The 24,547-nt window shown below is 39.9% G+C and overlaps 1 protein-coding gene and 1 pseudogene across 1 annotated transcript; both read left to right on the plus strand.

Moving 5' to 3' along the window:
* The first annotated feature begins 10,333 nt into the window (after positions 1–10,333).
* Positions 10,334–11,452, plus strand: LOC147938377 (uncharacterized; annotated as a pseudogene).
* Positions 11,453–22,960: 11,508 nt separating this feature from the next.
* On the plus strand, positions 22,961–24,340 carry LOC104711062 (small ribosomal subunit protein uS8z/uS8w). The gene is made up of 4 exons (XM_019229799.2): positions 22,961–23,113; positions 23,322–23,476; positions 23,587–23,747; positions 24,025–24,340. Exons 2-4 carry the CDS (start codon positions 23,344–23,346, stop codon positions 24,121–24,123), a joined length of 393 nt encoding a protein of 130 aa, XP_019085344.1. The 5' UTR covers positions 22,961–23,113; positions 23,322–23,343; the 3' UTR covers positions 24,124–24,340.
* Positions 24,341–24,547: the final 207 nt, after the last annotated feature.

The following is a 24,547-nucleotide window of genomic DNA, read 5'->3' on the forward strand; positions in this document are numbered from 1 at the left end:
TGCCCTAAAAAAGAAAGAACGAATCGATTACAGTAGCATCACTGTTCCTCTCTCTCTCTGTCTCCCCGTGGCTCCATCTATTTCACTGAATCGTTTCAGATTCGATAATAAGCGAGGTAGGTTCGTGATTTAAATGTCCTCTGAATGATTATCTGATGTTTGATTGGGGTAGAATTACGTTCTATGATTATCTGATGTTTGCCCAATTGTTGAATCTGTAGGTTGAAAGTTTTGAAAGATGTGGTGATAGAGAGCGGAAGCTTAATTAACGGACGAGAACACTAGATCTCTAGGAGAACTCGGATTCACGAACGGATTTTGCTTAGAACATCGTAACTTGACGAAGAAGCAATAAAGATAGGGTCGATATCGCAAGTCCTCCTTGCAGGGCTTGAATACAAACTCTTAGGGTTGAGAGTCCTCCTCTCTAGGCTTTAGGCAAAGCTCTCTTAAAACTTCTTTATTCAATAATCAATAATTACAATAGAGCTTAGCGGCTACTTAAATAGAAGTCATAAAATAAAACCCTAACATACTTAAGAATCTAACCTAAAGCTCAAAACGTAAATATCCTAAACGAATAACAATAAAAAGCCCGACTACAACACAGACCATCGGTGGACTTTGTCGTTGCAAAGATGCGCTGCATCAGTCCCCCTTGTAGAAAAGGATTCGGCCTCGAATCTGGCGGATCCTTAATCCCACTATAACTGGATAAAGATTCTAGAACAAAAACGTTCTTCGATGAAGATGGAACTCCTTGATAACCAAGACCCCATCTTACTTTTCCTGTTCGTCCCATGCTCAAAATTTGATCTAGATTTTTTGTTCCACTATTCAACATCCGCACATTCTTTTTGTACCCCATGAGTTCCTTCTCCAAATGTCTCGATGTTTCTTTTTCTTCCTCAAGTGCAGCTGTCAATCTCTTAATAAGAACATTTTGATCCTCCCTCTCCAAAGCACAAGAACATTTTTTAGTTGCCGCAAGTTTGATCCGTAACGTCTGGGAGTCTTCTTTCTCAGAAACTAGCTTTTCCTCAATATATTGTATCTTAGCTTTCATCAACGTGTTCTCTTCGACGAGTGCTACTTTCTCTTCGATAACCTTCAGCCAATGCGCATAAGGACACCTAAACGCAGTTTCGAGAACCCCATCTTGATCATGTCCTGAATTATGGTATGTGAATATGGGAAGCCAAGCTTGAGTGCTTCGTGTGTGTACGAGAAAACAATCCTTTGTGAACACAACCAGAACGAAGTCACCTGGAACAAACACCATGTAGACCTGCTCCACCAATGATGTTTTGTACGTCGTGGCCGCAAGCACCAAATATTGTTGAAGGCGCTGCTGAACATCTTGTAATCCTATAGCAACATCGACACCCTCTCCATCGCAATACCTCTTGTGCCAAAAAGTGAGCAAATCCAACTTACCACGAGGAACTAGACCAAAAACCAGTTGAAATGGTCTAAATATAAAGCTGTGGTGAGAGAGAGATATAGACGTATTGACAAATTCAGCCTTTGATGGAGTATGATACGATGAGTTCATATTCAAGTCTTGGTGAAGTAACTTCCATATCAAAACAACAACATGAGCATATGTGGTCTCCTTACCCACCATTAAACGAAGCTTGGTAGAGAAAATAGTCAAGATAAAGCTCAACTTTCCACACACAAACAGCTTTCTTGAGTCGCAAGTAACGTCACTCCGATTATTAAATGTCGTTGATGTGTGGGTAGAACCCAATCGTGGAATATGGACGTCTTTGTCGACACAGTTAACACCTCCTGGCTGGTGGTGATGCAAAATATGGATGTTAGTATGCTCCTCGAACAGTTCCCAAAAGTTGTGGGCACCGCAATACAACACACCGTCTTTCCATCTACGGCATGTCTTTACTCCAATGGAGAACCCCATATATCTGACAGGAAAATTACCATGTCGTATAGTAGAAACCATGAATGATAAAATATTCCACAATGGCCACAAAAATGTAAAAGTCGCCCGGCCCACAAAGACACAAGTCAATAAAGAGTCCACTTGAAGCACTAAACGTGGAGCACAAGAGACAAAACAAGAATCAGTTGGAACGTTTACTATCTCCACTTTGCCAAGTCTCAAAGACACCCCAGTGAAAGACATCCACATACGCATGAGAAGCGAAAGATAAAATGCACTTGTCACCCCCACTAGTCGACACGCCCCATCGGAGATGACAACACAAAAAGTAATCAAATTTAGCACAAAACGGTAAGCTTTCTCTCCCATGGAATAAGCCGACTGAGAAATATTGGTCTGAAACCACATATCTTCTTCTTCTTGCTTCACTGGCGTGAAACACACACTTAGCACTGGTAACAAACCATTACCCCCAAAGTTAGGTTCAACTGGAATTGCACATACACCACCTTCCTGCTGAAAAATGTCATTATCGTTGTAGCCGAGAGCCAGAGCACCATCGATTTTGTTGGAGAGATCTTTCCCAAGAAGAAAGGAATTGTCGGCTCTGATAAGATCTGGTCGTTCAACGCTGATTCGATGATGATGATGCTTTTGCCAAGAACCAAATTTATAAAATCCATCCTTGAGCTGCAGATATAGATTCCCTCACCATTTTTGTTAGTCTTGTAGACTAAGTGAAAATCTGCTCTTGTTAATCTCCATTGACAAAAGCTTGCAAGAGGCTCTGTTTTATCAAGCACCCCAATACCACCTATTCCATTGTTGGATTTGTTATATGCTCCCAAACTTGTATCGTCAACAATAGAGAGCACAAAAGATCTATCCATAAAGATCTGAATAAACGGACAGCCATAGATTTTGTGATAGAGATCATCCCCGTTGTGAGCAAATAACATCTCGCGGCGACCACGATCTGGCGGTTCCCTATTGGCCTACTGAAGATGATGCTCAAGACATATAAATTTTTTGTTGGTTACCGTATATGCGCCGTCGTTCTTCTCTTCATAGTTTTTGTTTTTCTCCACCCTAAGAATTCCACGGAGAATGATGGAGTTGCAGAACCGGTTACGAGGAGGAAGTCTAACCGAAGGCATATTCCAAACCGGAAGTATTTGAATTAACTATGGTTTGTGTTTTGAATAAGTCTTTGCTTCAGTTCAAGTCAATAACCAAAAAGAGGCAATCTTAATTGCCCAAACACTTGTGTTCTGCTTTACGTTCTTGTTCTGTTTCTGAGACCTAACATTTGGTATCAGAGCATTTACTTTTTCTTTGAAGAGTGACCAAAATTAGCATCACTGCTAACATTTGGTATCAAAGCACTTCTATCCATCTTGTTGACGGCATTCTTCGATAATCAACGTTCAACAATACACCTTCCAATTTCTATCTCATCTATCCAAAGCACTTCTATCAATGGAGCTTTACAATGAGATCTATGGAGTCCCTATCTTTGATGTCTACGATGATGACGACGAACCAATATACGGTGAGCCGGATCCAGTCTCCAATGGTATGAGAAGCAACATGGGACACATTAAAGATGGGGAGACCAGCCTTCGTGAAGTCCACGATGAGTTTCAAAAGTTTAACCAATATACGGTGAGCCGGATCCAGTCTCCAATGGTATGAGAAGCAACATGGGACACATTGAAGATGGGGAGGCCAGCCTTCGTGAAGTCCACGATGAGTTTCAAAAGTTGAAGTTCTGTGTTGTCGACAAATATAAAGTTCTTGAAGAGACCATGAATTATTTGATGGAGGCAGCAACTCGTAACATTTATGGTGGAAGAAGAGCTGGTGGCGGTTACGCTCAACGATCCGCACGATGTTACGCAACACGCCATCACATGAAATTTCCTTTCTGACGTCTCGTACATGACCGTGGTAGGCATAGAAACTTTCCCATGAAACACTCATCTGATCTTTCACGTCAATTCTCACACAACATGTCGGATCGGTCACTCCTACAACCAGCTTTCTCCAACAATGCGTGAACCATGGATGTTACCATGAATCTAACAAGAAGCTGCTCGAGTTTGGAGTCGTCGGTGGTTTCACTTATGAAAGTATGAACTTTGGGGACAAAGTTCTTTTGGACGGCGGAGTATTGATAAGAACATAACCGGTCAACCAGAGTGAACCGACATCATCTAGTTAGAAGAAAGAGTTGAGATTGTGTTGTCTTTGTTGATCCTAAATTAGTGGGATTGTATCTCCACTTAGTCACATATCTTAACCGTAGATTTAGTGGGTTAGTTTCTTCTTCTATTTTGTGTATTTAAACATCTCCTCTATTGTAGAACCGATATGAAGAAAATATTGTTAAGAAACTTGTGTTCTTGTGTTGTTCTTATGAGCAATTCTCTTTGGCTTTGAAGAGAGACTGAAATTAGCTTTTATAGCTAACTTTTGGTATCAGAGCGGGGCTCTTTCTTGTGTTTTCATCAAACATCCATCACTCATACGTCATCATTTCACCATTTCACCCGTTACCACCAGAAACTCCAGTAAGAAGCCTGTGACGAAGGTTTCGACGGAGGACTCAATGTCTAACAAAGAGAGGCTTGACGCTCTGGAATCCAGCCTTGGTCTGGTGCAGGATGACCTGCAGAAGGCCACCAGCGGCATGATCGATAAATTCAAGGCATGGAGGTCGCCATTGATGAGAAGCTGATGAGTATCGAGACCTCTTTCCAACGTTCCCTACAAGACTCCGTGGAACAAATGAAAGATCTGGTCAATCAACTTCGTTATAGGGGAGGAGGGACAGCGATGAGTACCCATCGGGGCGGTGGGATTCAACGCTACGAGCAGCCCAATCAAGCTCAACATCGTCATGTCAAGCTGGACCTTCCTCGTTTCAATGGGGGAGATCCCACATAATGGATAAGCAAGGCTAAGCAGTACTTTGCTTATCAAGAGATTCCTGAGGAGCAGAAGGTTAGTTTTGCATCTTACCACCTCACTGAAGAAGCTAATGAGTGGTGGCAGGCTACAGCTAAGAAACTCGGTCTCAACCCTCTCCACACTAATTGGGAGGTATTTGAAGAAGAGATGCGGATTCAATTCGGATCCACCGAAGGAGAGAATTTTCATGCTGCGTTGTCAAAGATACGACAGACCAGGACACTGCGTGATTACCAGAGGGAGTTCGAGAGGTTACAAAATAAGGTGAGCAATTGGTCAGAGGAGGCTCTTGTGGGAACCTTCTTGGGAGGACTGAACGATGCCATTGCCAATCATATTCAAATGTTCTCACCAACGACACTGAAAGACGTCATTAGACTTGCAAGGCTCAGTGATAAATTGCAGCGGCAAAAGAAGGTGTTCCAGCCAAGATCATACACCGCTATTGTTCCGTCGAACCCTAGAACGACCCTATTGAACTCATCTTCCACAAATCAAAGCCCCTCGAGAAATTCACCAACGGCAACACCAAAGAAGCTAAGTTGGGAGGAGCTCAAACGAAAAAGAAGTATGGGTCTGTGTTTCAGCTGCGATGAGCGCTACACCCCTGGGCACAAGTGCAAGAAATCTCAGTTATTACTAATGGAAGGAGAAGATGACATTGATGAGGACGAGGAATTCATGGACACCAACGACCCCGTTCAACGTCCGTGTCGCTGATGGTCACCCTCTGCGGTGTAGGAGCGCTTACCGGAAGGTAACCATGGAGCTAGCCGGTGAAGTTTTGTCATCGATTTCTATGGACTTCCTCTCTCAGGGCTCGACGTCGTTCTGGGGGTCAGCTGGTTGGAGAAATTGGGGTCGATAATCTGTGATTGGAAAGCCCAATCTATGAAATTCAAATGGGCCACCAAGGAGATTGAAGTTAATGGACTGCAAAAAAGGCCCATTGGAAAAGCCCCATCCGAAAAAGTGGAGAGAGAAGCGAGAGAGAGCCAGTCGATTTTTGCTCTTACGATTCAGACGATGGAGGGATAAGCCGACTCAAAGCAGCGAATCTCAGACAATCTACGGCGAATATTGGGACAATTTGAAGCGGTGTTTCAACCTCCAACAACACCGCCGCCTAGTCGAGATATTGAGCATCACATTACACTCAAAGAGGGGTTGGATCCTGTCAATTTTCGGCCATATCGTTATGCCCACTTTCAGAAGGAGGAGATCGAAAAGCAAGTGAAGGCGATGCTGGATGCCGGACTGGTGCGACCAAGCTCTAGCCCCTTTTCGTCGCCGGTGCTACTCGTTAAGAAAAAAGATGGATCGTGGCAATTCTGTACCGACTACAGAGCCCTTAATGCGGCTACAGTCAAGGATTGTTTTCCCATTCCTACGGTGGAGGATATGCTGGATGAGTTACACGGTGCGGTGATATTCACGAAACTAGACCTTACTGCAGGATATCATCAGGTGCGTGTTCATGAGCCAGACTTTCCAAAGACAGTGTTTCAGACACATAACTGACATTACGAGTATCTGGTCATGCCTTTTGGGCTTTGCAATGCACCATCGACCTTCCAAGCTTTGATGAATTCCATGTTCCGGCGCTTCTTACGCAAGTTTGTGTTGGTGTTCTTCGACGATATACTCGTCTACAATCGTACAGAGGCGGAACATGTCGAACATGTTCGCATTGTAATGCAGATCCTCCAAGATAACGGTTTGTTCGTTAAAAGGAAGAAGTGCGAGTTTGGGAGGAGCGAACTGGAATACTTGGGACACGGTGTTAAGGTGGACCAATCCAAGATTCAAGCCATGACTGACTGGCCAGTCCCGACTACAATTACTGAGTTGCGGGGGTTTTTGGGTCTCACGAGATATTACTGCAAGTTTTTCAAAGACTATGGCGTATTAGCAAGACCGCTCACCAACTTGCTTAAAAAAGGGAAATTTGTTTGGGGGCGTGAAGCGGAGACTGCGTTTGACGGACTCAAAACGGCATTGACAACAACACCGACGTTGGCTCTGCCTGATTTCTCAATCCCGTTTATCATTCAGACCGATGCGTCAGGTGATGGAATCGGAGCTGTTCTTGCTCAGAGCGGGCATCCAATAGCTTTCATGAGTCGCTCTCTAGGAGTTGCAATACAGAATTGGTCAACATACGCACGAGAGATGCTTGCAATTGTCGTCGCTGTTTGGATTTGGCGACCTTACCTATTGGGCCAACGTTTTACTATCCAAACAGATCAGAAGAGTTTGCGTTATCTCTTGGAACAGCGCATTCTTACTCCGGAGCAACATAAGTAGATGGGGAAGTTGGTTGGGTATGATTACGAGATTACTTATAAGCCTGGACCAACAAACACAGCTGCTGATGCTCTCTCTCGTCGTGCCCAGAGTCCATGCCTCCATACTGTATGCAGTCAGCAGGCGACTTTGTGGGAAGAGTTGCGACAGCTGCAAAAGACCGATGCGTATTTGCTCAAGGTGGGAAAGCTAGCGGACTCCACTCCAGGTCAACCCTATGCGCGTCGCAATGGACTGGTATGTTTTAAAAACAGAGTTGTGGTTCCGCCTTCTTCTACTAATTGTGAAATCCTTGCTTCAAGAGTATCACGACTCTCCCATGGGTGGTCATTCGGGAGTTCTACGAACGTTCAAACGCTTGGCTCAACTTTTCTATTGGCCAGCGATGCATCGTTCTGTTTAGGACTATGTCTCTGCTTGCGATGTGTGCCAGTGGGCTAAATCTGCTAGTCTCGTTCCAGCTGGTCTTCTTCAGCCACTACCGATTCCTAACAAGGTATGGGAGGATTTGTCGATGGACTTCATTGACGGGTTGCCTTCGTCTGATAAGCATACTTCGATTATGGTGGTGGTGGATTGACTATCCAAGGCAGCCTATCTCATACCATTGTCTCATCCGTACACGTCGAAGCTGGTGGCTGCTAAGCTTATTGAGAATGTGGTGAAGCTTCATGGGATGCCAAAGACTATTGTCAGTGACCGTGATCCATTGTTTACAAGTGGGTTTTGGCGTGATCTTTGGAAAATGTCCGGTACAAAAATGTGTATGTCGTCTGCCTATCATCCTCAATCTGATGGGCAAACGGAGGTGATCAACCGTTGTGTCGAGCAGTTCTTGCGTTGTTTTGTTCATGAGCTCCTCAAGCAGTGGAGCTTCATGTTGCCATGGGCAGAGTATTGGTACAACACAACCTATCATTCTTCCATTGGAATGTCACCTTTCAAAGCTGTGTATGGTCGAGAACCACCGCCACTGGTGGGTTATGAACTAGGGTCTTCAGATATTCAGGAGCTGGATGAACAGTTAGCAGCCCGTGATGAGCTGCTTGAGGATCTTAAGCGTCATTTGCACTCTGCGGCGAATCGCATGAAACAGTTAGCGGACAAGAAGCAACGTGATGTCTCCTTTGCTGTTGGGAACTGGGTTTTTCTGCACCTACAACCATATCGCCAACAGTCCATCTTCTGGTGGACATCTCAGAAGATGTCGACAAGGTTTTACGGTCCATTTAAGATTCTTGAGAAGGTGGGACCTGTCGCTTACCGCTTACAGTTACCTGAAGGCACTCGCGTCCACTCTATTTTTCATGTTTCATTGTTAAAGCAGCGAGTGGGGGATCATACGCCGACGTCTGGTACATTGCCACCCTTACGTGCAAGTGGAGCTTTGCGTCTATAGCCCGACAATCTTTTGGACTCACGCACTGTGGCGGTTGCTAGTCGCCATCGACAAGAGGTGTTGGTTTTGTGGAAAGGGCTGCCACAGGAAGATGCTACTTGGGAGGATTGTGCTCAGTTGCAGCGGAGTTTTCCTGATGTGAGTCTTGAGGAAAAGTTTCATTTTGGGGAGAGGAGTAATGACGGAGTTGCAGAACCGGTTACGAGGAGGAAGTCTAACCGAAGGCATATTCCAAACCGGAAGTATTTGAATTAACTATGGTTTGTGTTTTGAATAAGTCTTTGCTTCAGTTCAAGTCAATAACGAGAAAGATGTGGTCTCCCTGAGATTGAGGAACCAGCTTTCCACTTTCCCATTTCCTAGTTTGTAGGAGTTGTAACTCCATCTCTTTGTTTCATCGTTCTATTTAAGATAATGAAAAAGCCAAAAAGAGGCAATCTTAATTGCCCAAACACTTGTGTTCTGCTTTACGTTCTTGTTCTGTTTCTGAGACCTATCAGAGAACTGCACGATCACAATTCTTCATAATGTCTTCAACGAAATCTTTATCATAGACATCATAAAGCGGATCAACAACATGACAGACCAACTCTATAGTTTTGACATGATCTACCGAGTCGTCAACCTCTAAAACATCAAGGCTATCGCTTTTGTCGGGTCTCCGATCACGTGACTCACAATCTTCAACATCAGCTACGAAAACATTCAGATCACTGTCCTTATTTGACAAAGTACGGTCGTCACTGTTCACGTCATTGACAAAATCATTGTTGTTTTCTATGCCGTCGTTGACAATAGCACCGTCTTCTTCATCTCTGACATCGTGTTCTAGATCTACATCAGAAACCATAGTTGGAGTCAAATCATCATCAGCATCACCGTAGATACTATATATGGGTTTAGATACTATATATTTCTGTTGAATGTGCCAATTTGCTTTGTGATTCACCGAAAAACGCCTTTGTCGTTTGAATTGTTGCAAACGACTATGCACCAAGCTATCATAATGACGAGGTAAGAAGTGTGCGCATAGCTTCTGCTTCAGTTTAACCCAAGATTTAATAGGGCTTTTGCCACCTTGCTTGCGTGTTTTCTTCACATGTTGCGGCTTGTCCTCGAAACTGTTTAACCACAAGCGGAAAAAAACGATCATCTGAAACATTTTGAAACTCCAAAATCTCTTCAACATCCACCAGCCAATCTAGTAATAAATCACTAGAAAATCCACCGTGAAACTAGGGAATATCCACTGTAAAATTCAGGAACATCGTTGGAAGGAATCAAACCACCAAGAACGTGATGAATCTGATACCAACTGATAGAGAGCGGAAGCTTAATTAACGGACAAGAACGCTAGATCTCCAGGAGAACTCGGATTCACGAACGGATCTTGCTTAGAACGTCGTAACTTGAAGAAGAAGCAATAAAGATAGGGTCGACATCGGAACGATATCGACGTGGTTTTGCAAGTCCTCCTTGCAGGGCTTGAATACAAGCTCTTAGGGTTGAGAGTCCTCCTCTCTAGGCTTTAGGCAAAGCTCTCTTAAAACTTCTTTATTCAATAATCGATAATTACAATAGAGCTTAGTGGCTACTTAAATAGAAGTCATAAAATAAACCCTAACATACTTAAGAATCTAACCTAAAGCTCAAAACCTAAATAAAGCCCATAAGAGTAATATCCTAAACACTAACAATAAAAGGCCCGACTACGACACGGACCATCGGTGGACGTTGTCGTTGCAAAGATGCGCTGCATCATGTGGGCGAAGAAGGAAGCTCCAACACGGGTCTTTTGGGACATGAGCACCTGTCCGGTTCCCCGTGGCTACCCTGCTAGTCGGGTAGGCGCGTGTATTAAACGGGCGTTAAAGAAATTAGGCTACTCTGGTCGTGTCTCCATCACTGGCCTTGGCATACTGAAAAACTTCTCTACCGACATCCTGAAAGAGTTCTATTCCTCCGGGGTCTCTCTTACTAAACCAGTAAGTTAATAATCCTTACATTACTGGATTGGTTTTAAACATTCTATTGGCTGCATGTATTTTCCTTTTGCGTAGAGTCTCATGCAATCCTTTTTTTTTTTTTTTTTGTGAAACAAAGCAAGCTTTGGTCTTCAAGTTGAAATTTCGTGTTGGATAGATGGTAGTCATGGTAGTCCACCTTTGGAAAATTTAATGCTCATATCCGGAGAGAGGAACTTCATTCCATATCTTGGCATTCTAGAGAGGATGTGAGCCAAAGTTATTCGTGAATTACCATTTGATGATGAGCCAAATACTGCCTCCAATCCTATAGACTACCCAGTTTGGGAAAAAATTTTATTGGCAGGTATTTGTCTTCCTTCTCTCATAGTCCAGCAAATTAATTAAGCTGTTGTTGTTTCTCAAACCATGTCGTTTTTTCCACAGATAGCGTGGGTTCAGGGGACCTTGAGGTGGACCTTGACGATGATCCTGTTTGGTCGTGCTCACTATGCGGCCTTAAAACTGGCCGTGGCTTTGAAAGTTTCTGCATGCACCTCAAATACAAACATACCTCGAGGAACCAACCTCAGGCAAGTCAAGCTTTCTAATTTTTTCACATCTTGTTTTTCTTTTTTCCTTATTGCAAGTGTTTCCTTCAACCAAAATTTATCATCTTGATTTACTGACTTTGTTTGCTGCTCAAACATTGTAGCGAAGTTGCAAGAAACCAAGGCAAACCGAAGACTTGAACTAGACAAACTACTAAAGAAGATGAAGATGAAGATGAAGATGCCACGAACAGGAGTACATCCCTCCTGTTCTTCTTCTCTTAAGGCATTTCATATCATGTATCCTTTGTTCTACTCAACATTAACTGCTTTCGTATCTTATGGTTTGTGACTAATTTAGACATAACATTCAGTATAAGCTATTCATATTTATCTCAAATTGATTCATGATCTTGCAAATTTATCTACTGTCATTCATAACCTCGGACACTTTTTAAATTTGAACCAAATAAAAAACACAATTTTTGACATCGCTATCTTCTCACGAAGATTCGTTGCAGCAATTCTTTCAATCCCCACAGTTAGGTAAATAAAGGCTACTAAAATATATTAAGATCAGCATGTTCAGCAAAAAAGGGCTCAAAGCACTACCACATAGTAAGAAATAATTATTGAATAAACGAAACAGTTAGCAAAGGAAACGGAAGTATGTAAATAGGATTTTCTGGATATTTGTACTTGATTTACTTATTAATTATAGGGAAATCTGAAAAGTAAATATTCTATATCCAAAACAAAAACAATTAACCAGGAAAAAGAAAATAGTTAAAAATAGAAAATAAAAATCATAAGAGAACTAAAAATAATAAACCGGTTATTTTCTTTCAAAAAAAAACTGCTGTAAAATTTAAGGAATTTGGCATCAAATAAAAGACATGATACCAGTTTTTTAAGACATACAATAAAAGTTGGATGCTATTGCTCTCCTTGTCTGACACATCAGCTTCAACATTTAAGATGGTGTTGACACATAGTTAAATTCTCTAACCTATCAAATTATAACATTAATACATGTCAGTTGTTTTTATTCTTATGTGGACAAAGCAAAAGAGAAACTAGATAGGGAGCGTTTAATCAATTGATGCTCGATTTCTTCTTCTTCGTTCTAACTAACAAAATTAACATCATCGTCGGATCTGATCCAATTGGTGGAGAGAGCTGATCCCAGCATCGTCGGAATCAACACCATTCTCGCCGAAGCCACCAAAACTGTGTCGCTTCTCCATTCTCGTCGTATTCATCGCCAATTTTGATTTCTTCTTCTTCTTTCTAATTAGATTTCTACTTTTCATTTTGGGGATTAAGGAAGATTTATATGTTGTGAATCAAGAACACGAAGCAATCTCAGATTTGTGCATCGTGGGCAGAGATGCTTCAATGTATATTTCTTCTCTCCAATTCTGGGTAAGTGAATCTTCAAATCTTTCTCTCCGGATTCAGTTCGACTTTGATTCATCTGATTTGTGTTCTGTTAAGGTCGAACCCTTAACTCGATTTAGGAACAGTGAAGAAGGAGAGAGAGAGAGATAATGCGCCTAACGGCGGAGAGTAAGATAAGAAGATAGAAATGTTTTTGATTAATATTGTGATAGGTTACCCTAAACATAGGTACCTTCATTAAATACAACTTCCCTTATTAGGGTTGCTTCTTAAACGACAGTGCATTGGTAAAAGACACAACAATGCTAATTTTATTTAAAACTCAAACCCTCTACTGGATTCCAAGGTTTAGACTTCTTCAGCCACTCTTGACTTTTCCCCATTGCCTTGCTCTTCTACCTTTAGTCCTCAACTTCCTCTTCATGAGAGCTACTGGCACTCTCAGCCTATCAATACTCCCCCGCAGAAGACTGATCTTGTCCTCAAGATCAAAACTGCTCCATCAAACTGGTAAGTGTTTCCCACGTCGATTCCCCAGCTGGTAACCCCTTCCATTTTACTAACACTTCAGTCTCTGTACCCTGGGCTGACCTGCGTATGTCTAACAACGTCACTGGTTCAGTTGCCCACTCAAGTTTAGGAGTTAAGATCGGAGGCAACTCTTGAGCGTGATATGGTGCCGGAACTGCCAACTTGAGCTGAGATACATGGAAAACCGGATGGATGTTGCTGTGAGCAGGTAGTTCCAATTTGTATACAACTCTCCCAACTTTCTGCAATATCTTGTAAGGACCAAAGAACCTCTAGGACAACTTCTCATTTCTCCTCTGAACCAGGGAACTCTGTCTGTAAGGTCGCAACTTCAATTAGACCCATTCTCCAACTTCTAAATCCACCTGTCTGCGATGTTTGTTTGCCTCTTTCTGCATAAGGTGTTGCGCAAGTTCCATATTTTCCCTCAATTCTACCAACAAGCTATCACGATCTTTGAGCAGGTCCTCTACCATAGCATTTGTGTTGGGGTATCACCATAGCGTATGAGTTTTGGGGGTTCACGACCATACACTGCAAAGAAAGGAGTGTTCTGAATTGTTGAGTGATATGAGGTATTGTACCAGAACTCTGCCCAAGGTAGCCACTGCGCCCAACCGGTTGGTCTCCTACTCGTGAAACACTGCATATACGTTTCTAGACACCTGTTCACCACCTCTCTCTGACCATCTGATTGAGGATGATAAGTTGTGCTGCGGTTTAATTCTGTTCCTTGAAGCTTGAATATCTCCGACCAGAAATTACTGAGGAAGATGCGATCATGGTCAGGTATATACCAACCTTTCTGGAAAACCATATAGTTTCACCACCACCCTTATGAAAGCCTCTGTGACCATCTTGGCGGTAAAAGGATGTTTCAAGGCTATGAAATGAGCGTACTTACTTAGCCTGTCCACAACCACCATAATCAAATTGAAACCTTTTGACTTGGGCAACCCTTCTACAAAGTCGAGGCTCACGTCAGTCCACACTTGAGTAGGGATCGGTAATGGTGCAAGCAACCCAGCAGGTGACAGGGTGGAATACTTGTTTTCTTGGAAAACCTGGCATTTGCGAATGTAATCCACTACATCCTTACGCATTCCTCTCCAAAAGACTTCCTAAGTAAGTCGTTTAAATGTTTTTAAAGCTCCTTCATGCCCTCCCACTGCACTGGCATGAAACTGCTCCAAAAGCTTTGGAATGGAGGGAGATCCGAATGGAATCACAAGGCAACCATTCTTAAACAACAACCCCCTTTCGATGCTGTAACCCGGATGATCTGTTGATTTGTTCTCAAGCGCCTTCAATATTGCTCCCAATTCATCATTTGATTTTACCTCCTTAAGCAACTCTTCTTTATCCAGAGTCAACAGAGCATTTAGCGACAACTGTTATAGCTCCTCCACCACTGGTTTTCTGGATAAAGCATCTGCGACACGATTTTCCACTCCAGGCTTGTATTCAATGCGATAGTTCAGCCCAATCAACTTAGCTGCCCACCTTTGCTGTACTGAGGAAACTGACTTCTGCTCCAACAGATGCCTCAGGCTTCGTTGATCGGTTTTTATCACAAATTCAGGGCCAATGAGGTAGTACTTCCACTTGCTAACTGCAATGACTATTGCTAACAGTTCTCTTTCGTAGACTGACTTGACTCGTCCCTTACTAGAGAAAGCTTGACTGAGAAAAGAGATTGGCCTCTTATTCTGGGATAACACCGCTCCAATGCCTATACCAGATGCATCAGTCTCAATGGTGAATTCTTGGTTGAAGTCAGGCAAGGCGAGTACAGGAAGACTTGTGACCGCCTTCTTTAAATGGTGAAAAGCTTCTGTAGCTTCACTGGACCACAAGAATCCACCTTTCTTGAGTAGCTCAGTTAAAGGACGCGCTATTTGCCCATAGTTACGAACGAAACGACGATAGTAATCGGTCAACCCCAAAAACCCTCTTAGTTCTATTATGTTCTTAGGAGTGGGCCATGACAGCATTGCTTCGACTTTGTCAGGGTCTGCAGCAACTCCTTCAGCTGAGATTTTATGTCCCAAGTAAGAAACTTCTGCATTACCGAAAGAACATTTCTTCGCATTGGCATAAAACTGGTTCTGTTGCATCAGACTGAGCACTATCTTGAGGTGTTTCAAATGCTCTTGCAGGCTGGGGCTGTAAACCAGAATGTCATCAAAGAAGACCAAGACAAACCTTCGGAGATAGGGCCTGAAAAGGTCGTTCATGATGCTTTGGAATGTGGAAGGAGCATTCGTCAAGCCGAAAGGCATCACCAGGAATTTGTAATGTCCTTGGTGAGTCTTGAAAGCAGTCTTCTCCATGTGGCTGCTTCTCATCCGGATTTGGTGATATCTAGACTTCAGATCAAGTTTAGAGAACACTGTCGCCCATTGCAACTCATCTAGCAGCTCCTCTATCACTGGTATTGGATACCTGTCCGGAATTGTAGCCTTGTTAAGGGCTCGATAGTCGACGCAAAAACGCCATCCTCCATCCTTCTACTTCACCAACAGGACAGGACTGGAAAATGGGCTCACGCTGGGTCGTATCACTTGAGCATCGAGCATCTCCTGGACTAGCTTTTCAATCTGGTTCTTCTGCATGAAAGAGTAACGATATAGTCGCAAGTTGATGGGAGATGTGCCAGATTGTAAGTTGATGGCGTGTTCTCTGTTTCTTGGAGGTGGCAAGCTCTTAGGCATCTCGAAAACGGACTGAAACTCGTTCACCAAGTCTTGAACTACTGTAACTTCAGGAATCTTCTTGTCCAGTGGTTCTTTTCCTTCAAACAGGGGTCAATTCCAAGAGATATGCCTCTCCTCTGTGTTGAATAACTCTCTCCATGGAGCGTAGGGATATGGGTTCTTTGCTGAGCGCAGGATCTCCAACAATGGTAACCCAACACGGTCCTATCTTCCAACTCAGAGTTCTGTTAAGCCAGTTGATCCTAGTGTCTCCCAAGGTTGCCAACCACGAGTAGCCTAACACCACGTCAGTGCTACCTAACTCGATCACCAACAGTTCCTCCATGATTTCGACCCCTTGTATGCCTAACAAAGTACCAGAGACCCGACCTTTGCCTTTTAGTATCCTTCCTCCACCAACTCTAACACCAAAAGGTCTTGTAGTTGCTATGGTTAGTCCGAGTTCTTGTACTAACCCATAGTCAACAAAATTCCTGGTAGCTCCCGAATCTATTAATACCACCACATCACGATCGACAAGCTTACCCATCATACGCATAGACTTCTCATCAGTGAGCCCTGACATTGAGCTAAGGGACAGAACCTCATACTCCTGTAGTTCCTCAGCATCATCTTCCAACACTTCTTGATGCTGCTGAACTTCAACCGCGTCACAGTATTGCTCTTCTTCTTCAGCCACTTCCAAACACTTTAACTTCTGCTGAGTTTTACAACGATGACCAGGGAACCATCTATCACCACAGTGTCTGCAGTGTTTTTCCTAAAATCCTTATTGTTTTCTATAGGGCGCTTGCCTAGGGAATGATCCACTGGTCTAGAAGAGTTCGTTGCTTGACCGTGAGTAGGTGAGTAGAAGGATCTCACTGACTGTCTTGGTTGTAAACTAGTGTTTTCACTCTCCTGGTGCTCAATCATCTTAGCAGTATCAACAATCTCTGTCAAATCAAAGGGCCTGCAGCGAACCACTTGATCCCTGATGCTCTTTCTCAGACCATGCAGAAATGCGGACTCCAACACATCATCAGAGACGTGAGGCAACTCCACTGTTAACTCCTCGAACTGCTCACGATACTCGTCGACACTACCCCTTTGGTGGATAGTCATCAACTGATCCAAAGCCGATAACCCTCTACTTGGTTTGAATCGAACCTTAAACTTCTCCATAAAGTCCTTCCAACTACCTATCCTCTGCCTACCATATGCCATACGCCACCAAGTGACCGAGGATCCAGTAAGACAAGAGATAGCTAGGTCTATTTTGGCGTATTCAGGGGTTCTTCTACTCGCAAAATACTTCTCCAACCTAAACAACCAATCATCAGGACTTTTACCTTCGAAAATCAGGAACTCCATCTGTCTGTTAGGATACTCCGCCGTGTAACACTGCGACAAGGTTTGTTGGTCCGAAGGTGGAGCCGAGAACCTCAAAGTTGCTGGCTTGAGGTGAGATTCCTGCTCCGGGTTGGGTAGAATCCCCACTGTCGGTTGACTGGTAGATCCTATCATCGGTGTCGTTGCCAGCTGATTCTGAACCACCGGTGCTGGACTGTTAAACCGTGGAGGAACCGAAGACTCGGTGATGACACCAAGGGTTTGGTTGCGAAGGATCTTGTGAAGCATATCCTTGATGAACGCGAGGTCAGCATCGTGTTGGTTGACTTGCTGTTCTAACGAAGGAGATGGCAGTGAGGTTTGGGAGGATAACTCGAGCTTGCTTGCATCGGTTTGGATGTTTTTCCCGGTATCCATTTGTTGAGGAACCATGGGAAAACACTCTCAATGAAAGCACCACTTGTTAAGGTAGGTCGAACCCTTAACTCGATTTAGGAACAATGAAGAAGGAGAGAGAGAAAGAGATAATGCGCCTAACGGCAGAGAGTAAGATAAGAAGATAGAAATGTTTTTGATTAATATTGTGATAGGTTACCCTAAACATAGGTACCTTCATTAAATACAACTTCCCTTATTAGGGTTGCTTCTTAAACAACAGTGCATTGGTAAAAGACACAACAATGCTAATTTTATTTAAAACTCATACCCTCTACTGGATTCCAAGGTTTAGACTTCTTCAGCTACTCTTGACTTTTCCCCATTGCCTTGCTCTTCTACCTTTTTGTCCTCAACTTCCTCTTCATGAGAGCTACTGGCACTCTCAGCCTATCATGTTCACAGAGAGGTGATGATAGCAAAGCAGCTTACAGATCATCGCGTTGATCGATCCATATGTGCTTGGTTCTAGGATCAATCTATTAGTCAAGGGCCTCAAGTCTATTCCTTTAAGGTAGTTTTATACTAAAGTTCCCTTTTTTTTTAGTTCATTAATTCTTGGGTTTGTTTGATTTGACAAAATCGAATCCAAAGTTGGAGACTTTCACTCATAGGTCATCTTATAGTTCTTGATTGTACTGTCTTAGTGTGAATATTTAATACGTGAATATCTTAGTGTTAGTGTGAATGTCTTAGTATGAGTTTAATCTTTTAGCTCATGGGTCATGTTTTAGGAGGTGCAAATTCTCTTGTAAACCCAGTTTTTGTTTAAAACTTAGATATTTGAGTTTAATAAGAACTGTGATTATCTTAAAGTAAAACTTTTTCTTAGTTTTATCTGTTTAAATATTTGGCGATGTTTATGATATAAGTATCATCTTAAATATCATCCTTAAAGGTTAAGACTGATGTCGATTCACTCTCCTTTAAATTTGTGTTGTTTTGTCTGTTTTACAGGTTTATATATATTTGCTCGTGGCAGATTTTCGTTGTGTCCATTAATGCCTCATGATTGACATGTATGACATTTTTTTTTAATTCTCTTGCTTTATCTTGAACCTTTGATTATATAATTAAGAGGTTTGTTGTGGTTAAGTCCTCATATGGTCTTGTGGCAGTGGTCTCATTTTCACTCGCCATCGGTTGTTGCTTTTGAGATCCTCTTTGTGTACATCTTGAAGATAAATATGGTAATTATCAATAACTTCTAATCATTAGTCAAGAAATATATGATTGGTTGATTTATTATAGTTTTCGTTGTGCTCTTTTCTTTGCAGTTGTTGACTAAAAGATTGTCTTGCTACCGTTGTTTGCATTTGAGGTAGCAATTTTGATAGACATTGTCAGTCATTCCATTCAATGCCTAAGGGAAGGCCAACATGTACACCCTACTCAACTTCTGGCTCCTATAGAATAACAAGAAACTGTTGCTTTTTGATCTGCTTACATTTGTTAGCTATCTACTCCTGCAAATATAAATGTAAAATAAGATTTATATATGTGAGAATCTCCGTAGTCTTTTCTTCAAAGTTCTGGTGCCTTTGAAGTTAGCTGCAGTTATCTTTCTCTTACAACATGTATGGCTGCAACATCCTATCATTCTTCTATCTTAATCTCTCATTAATACGTTTACGTGTCATTCTTTTATGTGACTCTCTATGATTAGTGTATGTGTAAAGACATGGTCCAAGAAATCAGAATTTAGTGTATGTGTCATTCTTTTAATGACCCACGCTGGTACAGCGAGGAATTTTTTATATGGTGAGTTTTGAGTCATATTAAACTACTAATAGGTAGGCCTGGAAACTAATACCGTTACCCATATTCGACCCATTATTAGGTTTGTATTCGCCCCGAAAAAGGGTACCCGCAGCTTTAGGGTTGAGTGAAAGGTATTATAATTATATTATTTGTGAGTAAGGATCGAGTATCGGATATTAATTTAATTTTTGATACTCGTGCCGTTACCCGTTTTGTTCTTGACCCGTAAATACCCGTTAATATATTGTAGTATTATCAATAATTAATATATATATATATATATATATATATATATATATATATATATGCTAGAATAAAAGTTAAAGCCTAAGTTCAACTTAGCTTTATTTTTAATGGAAAATGATTGTTATTTGTACATTTTGTTATTTATATATGAATGATCCGTGCTGCAGTGCGGGAAAATAATTTTTTTTGTTTTCTTTTTATAAAATTATTTTAATTATATTATTATGTACTATAATTATTTGGCATATTATATAATATAGTGTTTTTGAGTCAAATTATATAGTACTAATTATTTTTTGTGTATAATATAAAATAAATACATATGATGGACTATACATTTCCATCTACTTGAAAACGTTTTTATATATGTATGTTTTATAAATACATACGTTTTATCATAATAGGTTATGTTTCATTTGCTATTTTTTGTGGGTAACCATTTTATGGTTACAACAAATTAATAATAAGATTCTGTTATTACATTTTATAATTAAATACAGTGTCATTTTGTGTAAATACCACATGGGAGTAAGGTTAATTGTTTAGAACATTGCTTAAATAATATAATAGAGATATAATGGTGGTGAAGATAACCAAGAAAAAGAAGAAAATTAAGTCGGGAAAAAATAACATCGCAGCTTTTCCAAACAACTATTTTTTATTTAAAATCTCATTTCATAATCTACGGTCAAGGTATGTAAAATAAATATATTTAGAACAACAATGATATTTAGTTATTCTACCAATGATAAAAAACATAATCAATAGAAACCATCAAAGTTGTTATCATTAAATTTAATACCATCAGCTAAAATAGATTATATAAAACAAAACAACTAGCAATAATAATGGTCCTCCAATGCATCGTAATACAAGAAAGAAAAAAAATTGATTTTAGTATACAATTTGATTACAATAATTAACAAAAATCCTGCTACAAATAATAACAAAAAAACAAAAATATTACCAATAAAATTGTCAAACTATATTAATAATGATTTTTTTTATTACAAACAACATACAAAAATTATCATACAAATAACTAAACTAAAAACAAAACCAAAAAACATTCCCGCGATGGAGCGTGGGTACTATCCTAGTAACACTAAAACTACTGCGACATATGTTTTGCATTAATTTTATAGAAGTATGCATATAATATTTTATGTCAGTGCAACCTATTTTTGTCACGTATGTAATATGAATTAAAAATGGGTTGGTTATTATTTACAAATTAAACTATATATAGATTGTTTGTTAGTATATTGGTTATGCTACTACATATCAATGTTTTAACCTGATTCAAATTATAATCAAATAACTTTTTATTTTATTTGATGTAAATTAAGTACATAAATCCATTGATTTTAACTTTTAACAATTGAACTAAATCACAAAATTTAGTTTTGACATAACTAGTATAATCTTATTTTCATCATTTTTTATTGATGTAATTTTTTAATCATTTGCAAAGCGATGTTAATATAAATGAATTAATATATCGATTATTTAAGTGATGTATTTATATTTCTATCAGTATCTTAAAGTGATGCAAATTTATATCAGTTTGCATCAGTTTTAGTTGATTGATGCCGTACAAGTCAATAACGATATCAATTATTACAAGCGATGGTAAATTTTATCTTTTGTATCAATTATAAATAAGCAATACAAATTAATATCACTTAATTTTTTGATACAATTTAATTGATGTAATATGCACTTTTTTGTAGTGATATTTGAGTTTTGTTTGTTCCCTTTTTTGTATGGTTTAGTATTTGTTATGAAGTATGTAATTTAGCAACAAAAAAAGTCACAAATGTATAGCTTTTAAAGTGACCAAATTAAAGTGGCACTACAAGAAAACAACTGTTTTACGACTACACTATTCGTCGCTTTATAGTCGTAAAAACTGTGGTTACGACTAAATAGCGACTAACGCAAGCAGTCGGAGATCGAGAGTCGCTAGTTAATGTAGTCGTATATATAGTCGTCTTTTTGCGACTACTCTACGACCAAAACTCGTAGTCATAATATTGTCATAAAATCGTCGTCCCGTAGTCGTTAAATTAGTGACGGTTTTATGACTATAGTGTGATTAAGTATCACAGACAAGTGGTCTTCTTACTGTTGTCGGTTTTTAGTCGTATAATTGTGATGACTTGTTGGCGACTAAGTACTGACTATGGGTTTCGTAGTCGCTATATAGACCCCGATTGGTAACGACTGTTAATTGTGGCTGTAGAGACTTTGACTGTAAAAATTTGGCTATATAAAATTTGGCTGTAGAGACTTTGGCTGTAGATACTTTCACTGTTAAAAAACAAACTTTTAAAACTGTGACTGTAATTTTATTAAAAACAAAATTATAAGAAAATACAAAGGTGATGATAAAAATAATAAATTTGTGAAGAGAAGTGGATATCAAAAGAAAGAGAAAAAATACTGATAATTAATCTATAAAAAAGGTTTGTATAAAAATATATATATAATTATATAGAGTTTTTAATTATGATGGAGAAAGAAAAAAAAAGTTTTTTAAATTTGTTGGTTTTAAAAGTTTTACAGCGTCATTTTGAAGCTTCAAAAAAAGAAGGGAAATAAAGAAGGAAAAAATTAAAGTGACTGTAGAAACTTTAAAAAATAAAAAAGTCATTAAAACTTGATTGGCAAATAAAATGCTTTTATGACTTTTAAATGATTTTAAAGTCTTAAAAGTCTTCACCAATCAGGGTCATAGTCACTTATTTTAGTTACTTCGAGGAGACTATTTAGAAACTACATTACGACTATTTGGCCACTGATGTTGATTTCAGAATCTGAATGTTGCCTATACTAATTTTCCTTTATCCTCTTTCTTTCATTCTTATATATCAATTTAAATAGAATGATTCGAATTTGGAAAGACATAATATTGAAATATTTTAATATTGAAATATAGAAATACACCGTACATGTTCAAGTTACAAAAATAAAAAAAAGGTCATAAACACAATTTGAAAGTGGCAATGAGTTTATCCAAAAGAGTGAGATAGAGTTCATCCGAAAAGAGTGAGATTGAGTTCATCCAAAAAAGGTTAAGACAGAGAAACCTATTAAGCAGATGTTGATGGAGTTGGAATTGGATCATTTTGGGGAAGAGGTTTTGTGGTTGTCTCTTTAGCTGAATGGCTTGCAACGAAATTCTGAAACCGCGGATCACATTCCCTCAAAAACTTCTCCACCAAGGAGAAGTGGTCAATCGATTCCATATACGAGTATGTATTAGATACTGATTGGTTAGTTCTGGTTTCACGAGGATTGATGACGTGGACTCTATTACGTACCGTTAGATTAGAACAAATGAACGGTTTAAAATACGCAGAATCAAAATTAATTACGAGTTTAACGAGAAAAATTGGCTTAATTGGACTCTTACACTTATAACGGGCGTAAATGGGCCCTAACTATGTTTCCATAATGGGCCTAGTGGAACCCGTGAAAGTGATATAAGCGAAAACCCTAATTTTTGTTCCGTCTGCTCTGTTCTTTAATCTGTTAGAAGAAAAAGCGAGAGACGACGTCGGAGGCGGCTGCTACTTAGGTTTCAGGTTAGTTAGTAATCGCCGGAATCTTCATCTCTCCTCAACAACTTCTATGAACTGCTTTATTGTTTCTTTTGGAACTACCGTTTAGTTAATTGTTTCTCTGGAGAATCTAGGTTTGAAGCTTTCGTTTTATGTCATTTTCAGAGCCATGGTGTGTAGTGTTATGAAATTATCAATAAGCTTAAGATTTGTTGGTTTATGATTTTTGCAGTTTTTTTTGAAATTTTGAAAGAATGGTGAGAATCAGTGTGCTCAATGATGCTCTCAAGAGTATGTACAATGCTGAGAAGAGGGGAAAGAGGCAGGTCATGATCAGGCCTTCTTCTAAAGTGATCATCAAGTTCCTTATCGTCATGCAAAAGCACGGTATGTGTGATTTTTGCAAAGCTAGCTATATGACTCTGTGTTACTTTGCTTTCATGTGTACTGTTGTTTCCAAGTGTAATGATGATGCTTTGTGTTTTGGAAATTTGTAGGTTACATTGGCGAGTTTGAGTATGTTGATGACCACAGGTCTGGTAAGATTGTTGTTGAGCTTAATGGAAGGTTGAACAAGTGTGGAGTCATCAGTCCTCGTTTTGATGTTGGTGTTAAGGAGATTGAAGGATGGACTGCTCGTCTACTTCCTTCCAGACAGGTTAGCCTTTTACTCTCTATTTTTGGTACAAATCAATTATGTTTTAGATCGTAAGATTCGACTTAATGCTTACGAAAACACTCTCATATCGGTCTCCTGCCTCAATTTGATGTTTCTGTTAGTGTTTAATCGGAAGAGTCAGTACTTGTAGAACATAATCACTTTGCTTTTCTGTTAGGGTGTAATTATGTGTTTTAAGTGTCATTACTTGTAGAACATAATCTTACTTCATCTTTCAATCTCACAACTAAATTGGAACACATCTCTCTATGTGCAGTTTGGTTACATTGTTCTGACGACGTCAGCGGGAATCATGGATCACGAAGAAGCCAGGAGAAAGAATGTCGGTGGCAAGGTTCTTGGCTTCTTTTACTGAAGCAGCTTCTTGAGATCTATCTTATCGGGTTATATATCGATTCTCTTTATGTGGAGGGAGTAGTATTTGGATTGTGACCTCAATGTTAAAGTAGTAGTTTTTTGTATGTGGTTTTACTCAGATGCTTAAAAACTTTGGAGATGAGTAGACAAATTTATTTCAGTTTTTGAATTCGTTACACTTGCGGTTTATGAAAGCAAAATCATCTTTCTTGACTTATCATGTGTCATTTACTCATTTTGGAGACGTGCTCTTCTTGTTTGTTTTTCTTAAAACGTTTGGTTTAACTCTTTTCAATGTGAAGTTCTCATTAAAATACAAATATTCGAGTGAGCTGCTCAAATTCAAAAGAGATTTTAGAAGTAATTTATATGATTCTATCGCTCAAAATTAAAAGTCGATGACAAAACAAGTTGTTCTAAAA

The sequence above is a fragment of the Camelina sativa genome, chromosome 9 (assembly GCF_030686135.1).
Source record: "Camelina sativa cultivar CO46 ecotype springtype chromosome 9, ASM3068613v1".
In the NCBI taxonomy this organism is placed as follows: Eukaryota; Viridiplantae; Streptophyta; class Magnoliopsida; order Brassicales; family Brassicaceae; genus Camelina; species Camelina sativa.

Bases quoted from the DNA above. Each gene is read 5' to 3' on its own strand.
- LOC104711062 (XM_019229799.2), top strand. From the start codon at position 23,344: ATGGTGAGAATCAGTGTGCTCAATGATGCTCTCAAGAGTATGTACAAT. The intron at 23,477-23,586 runs GTATGTGTGATT...GGAAATTTGTAG, and splicing joins TATCGTCATGCAAAAGCACG to GTTACATTGGCGAGTTTGAG. The intron at 23,748-24,024 runs GTTAGCCTTTTA...CTCTATGTGCAG, and splicing joins GTCTACTTCCTTCCAGACAG to TTTGGTTACATTGTTCTGAC.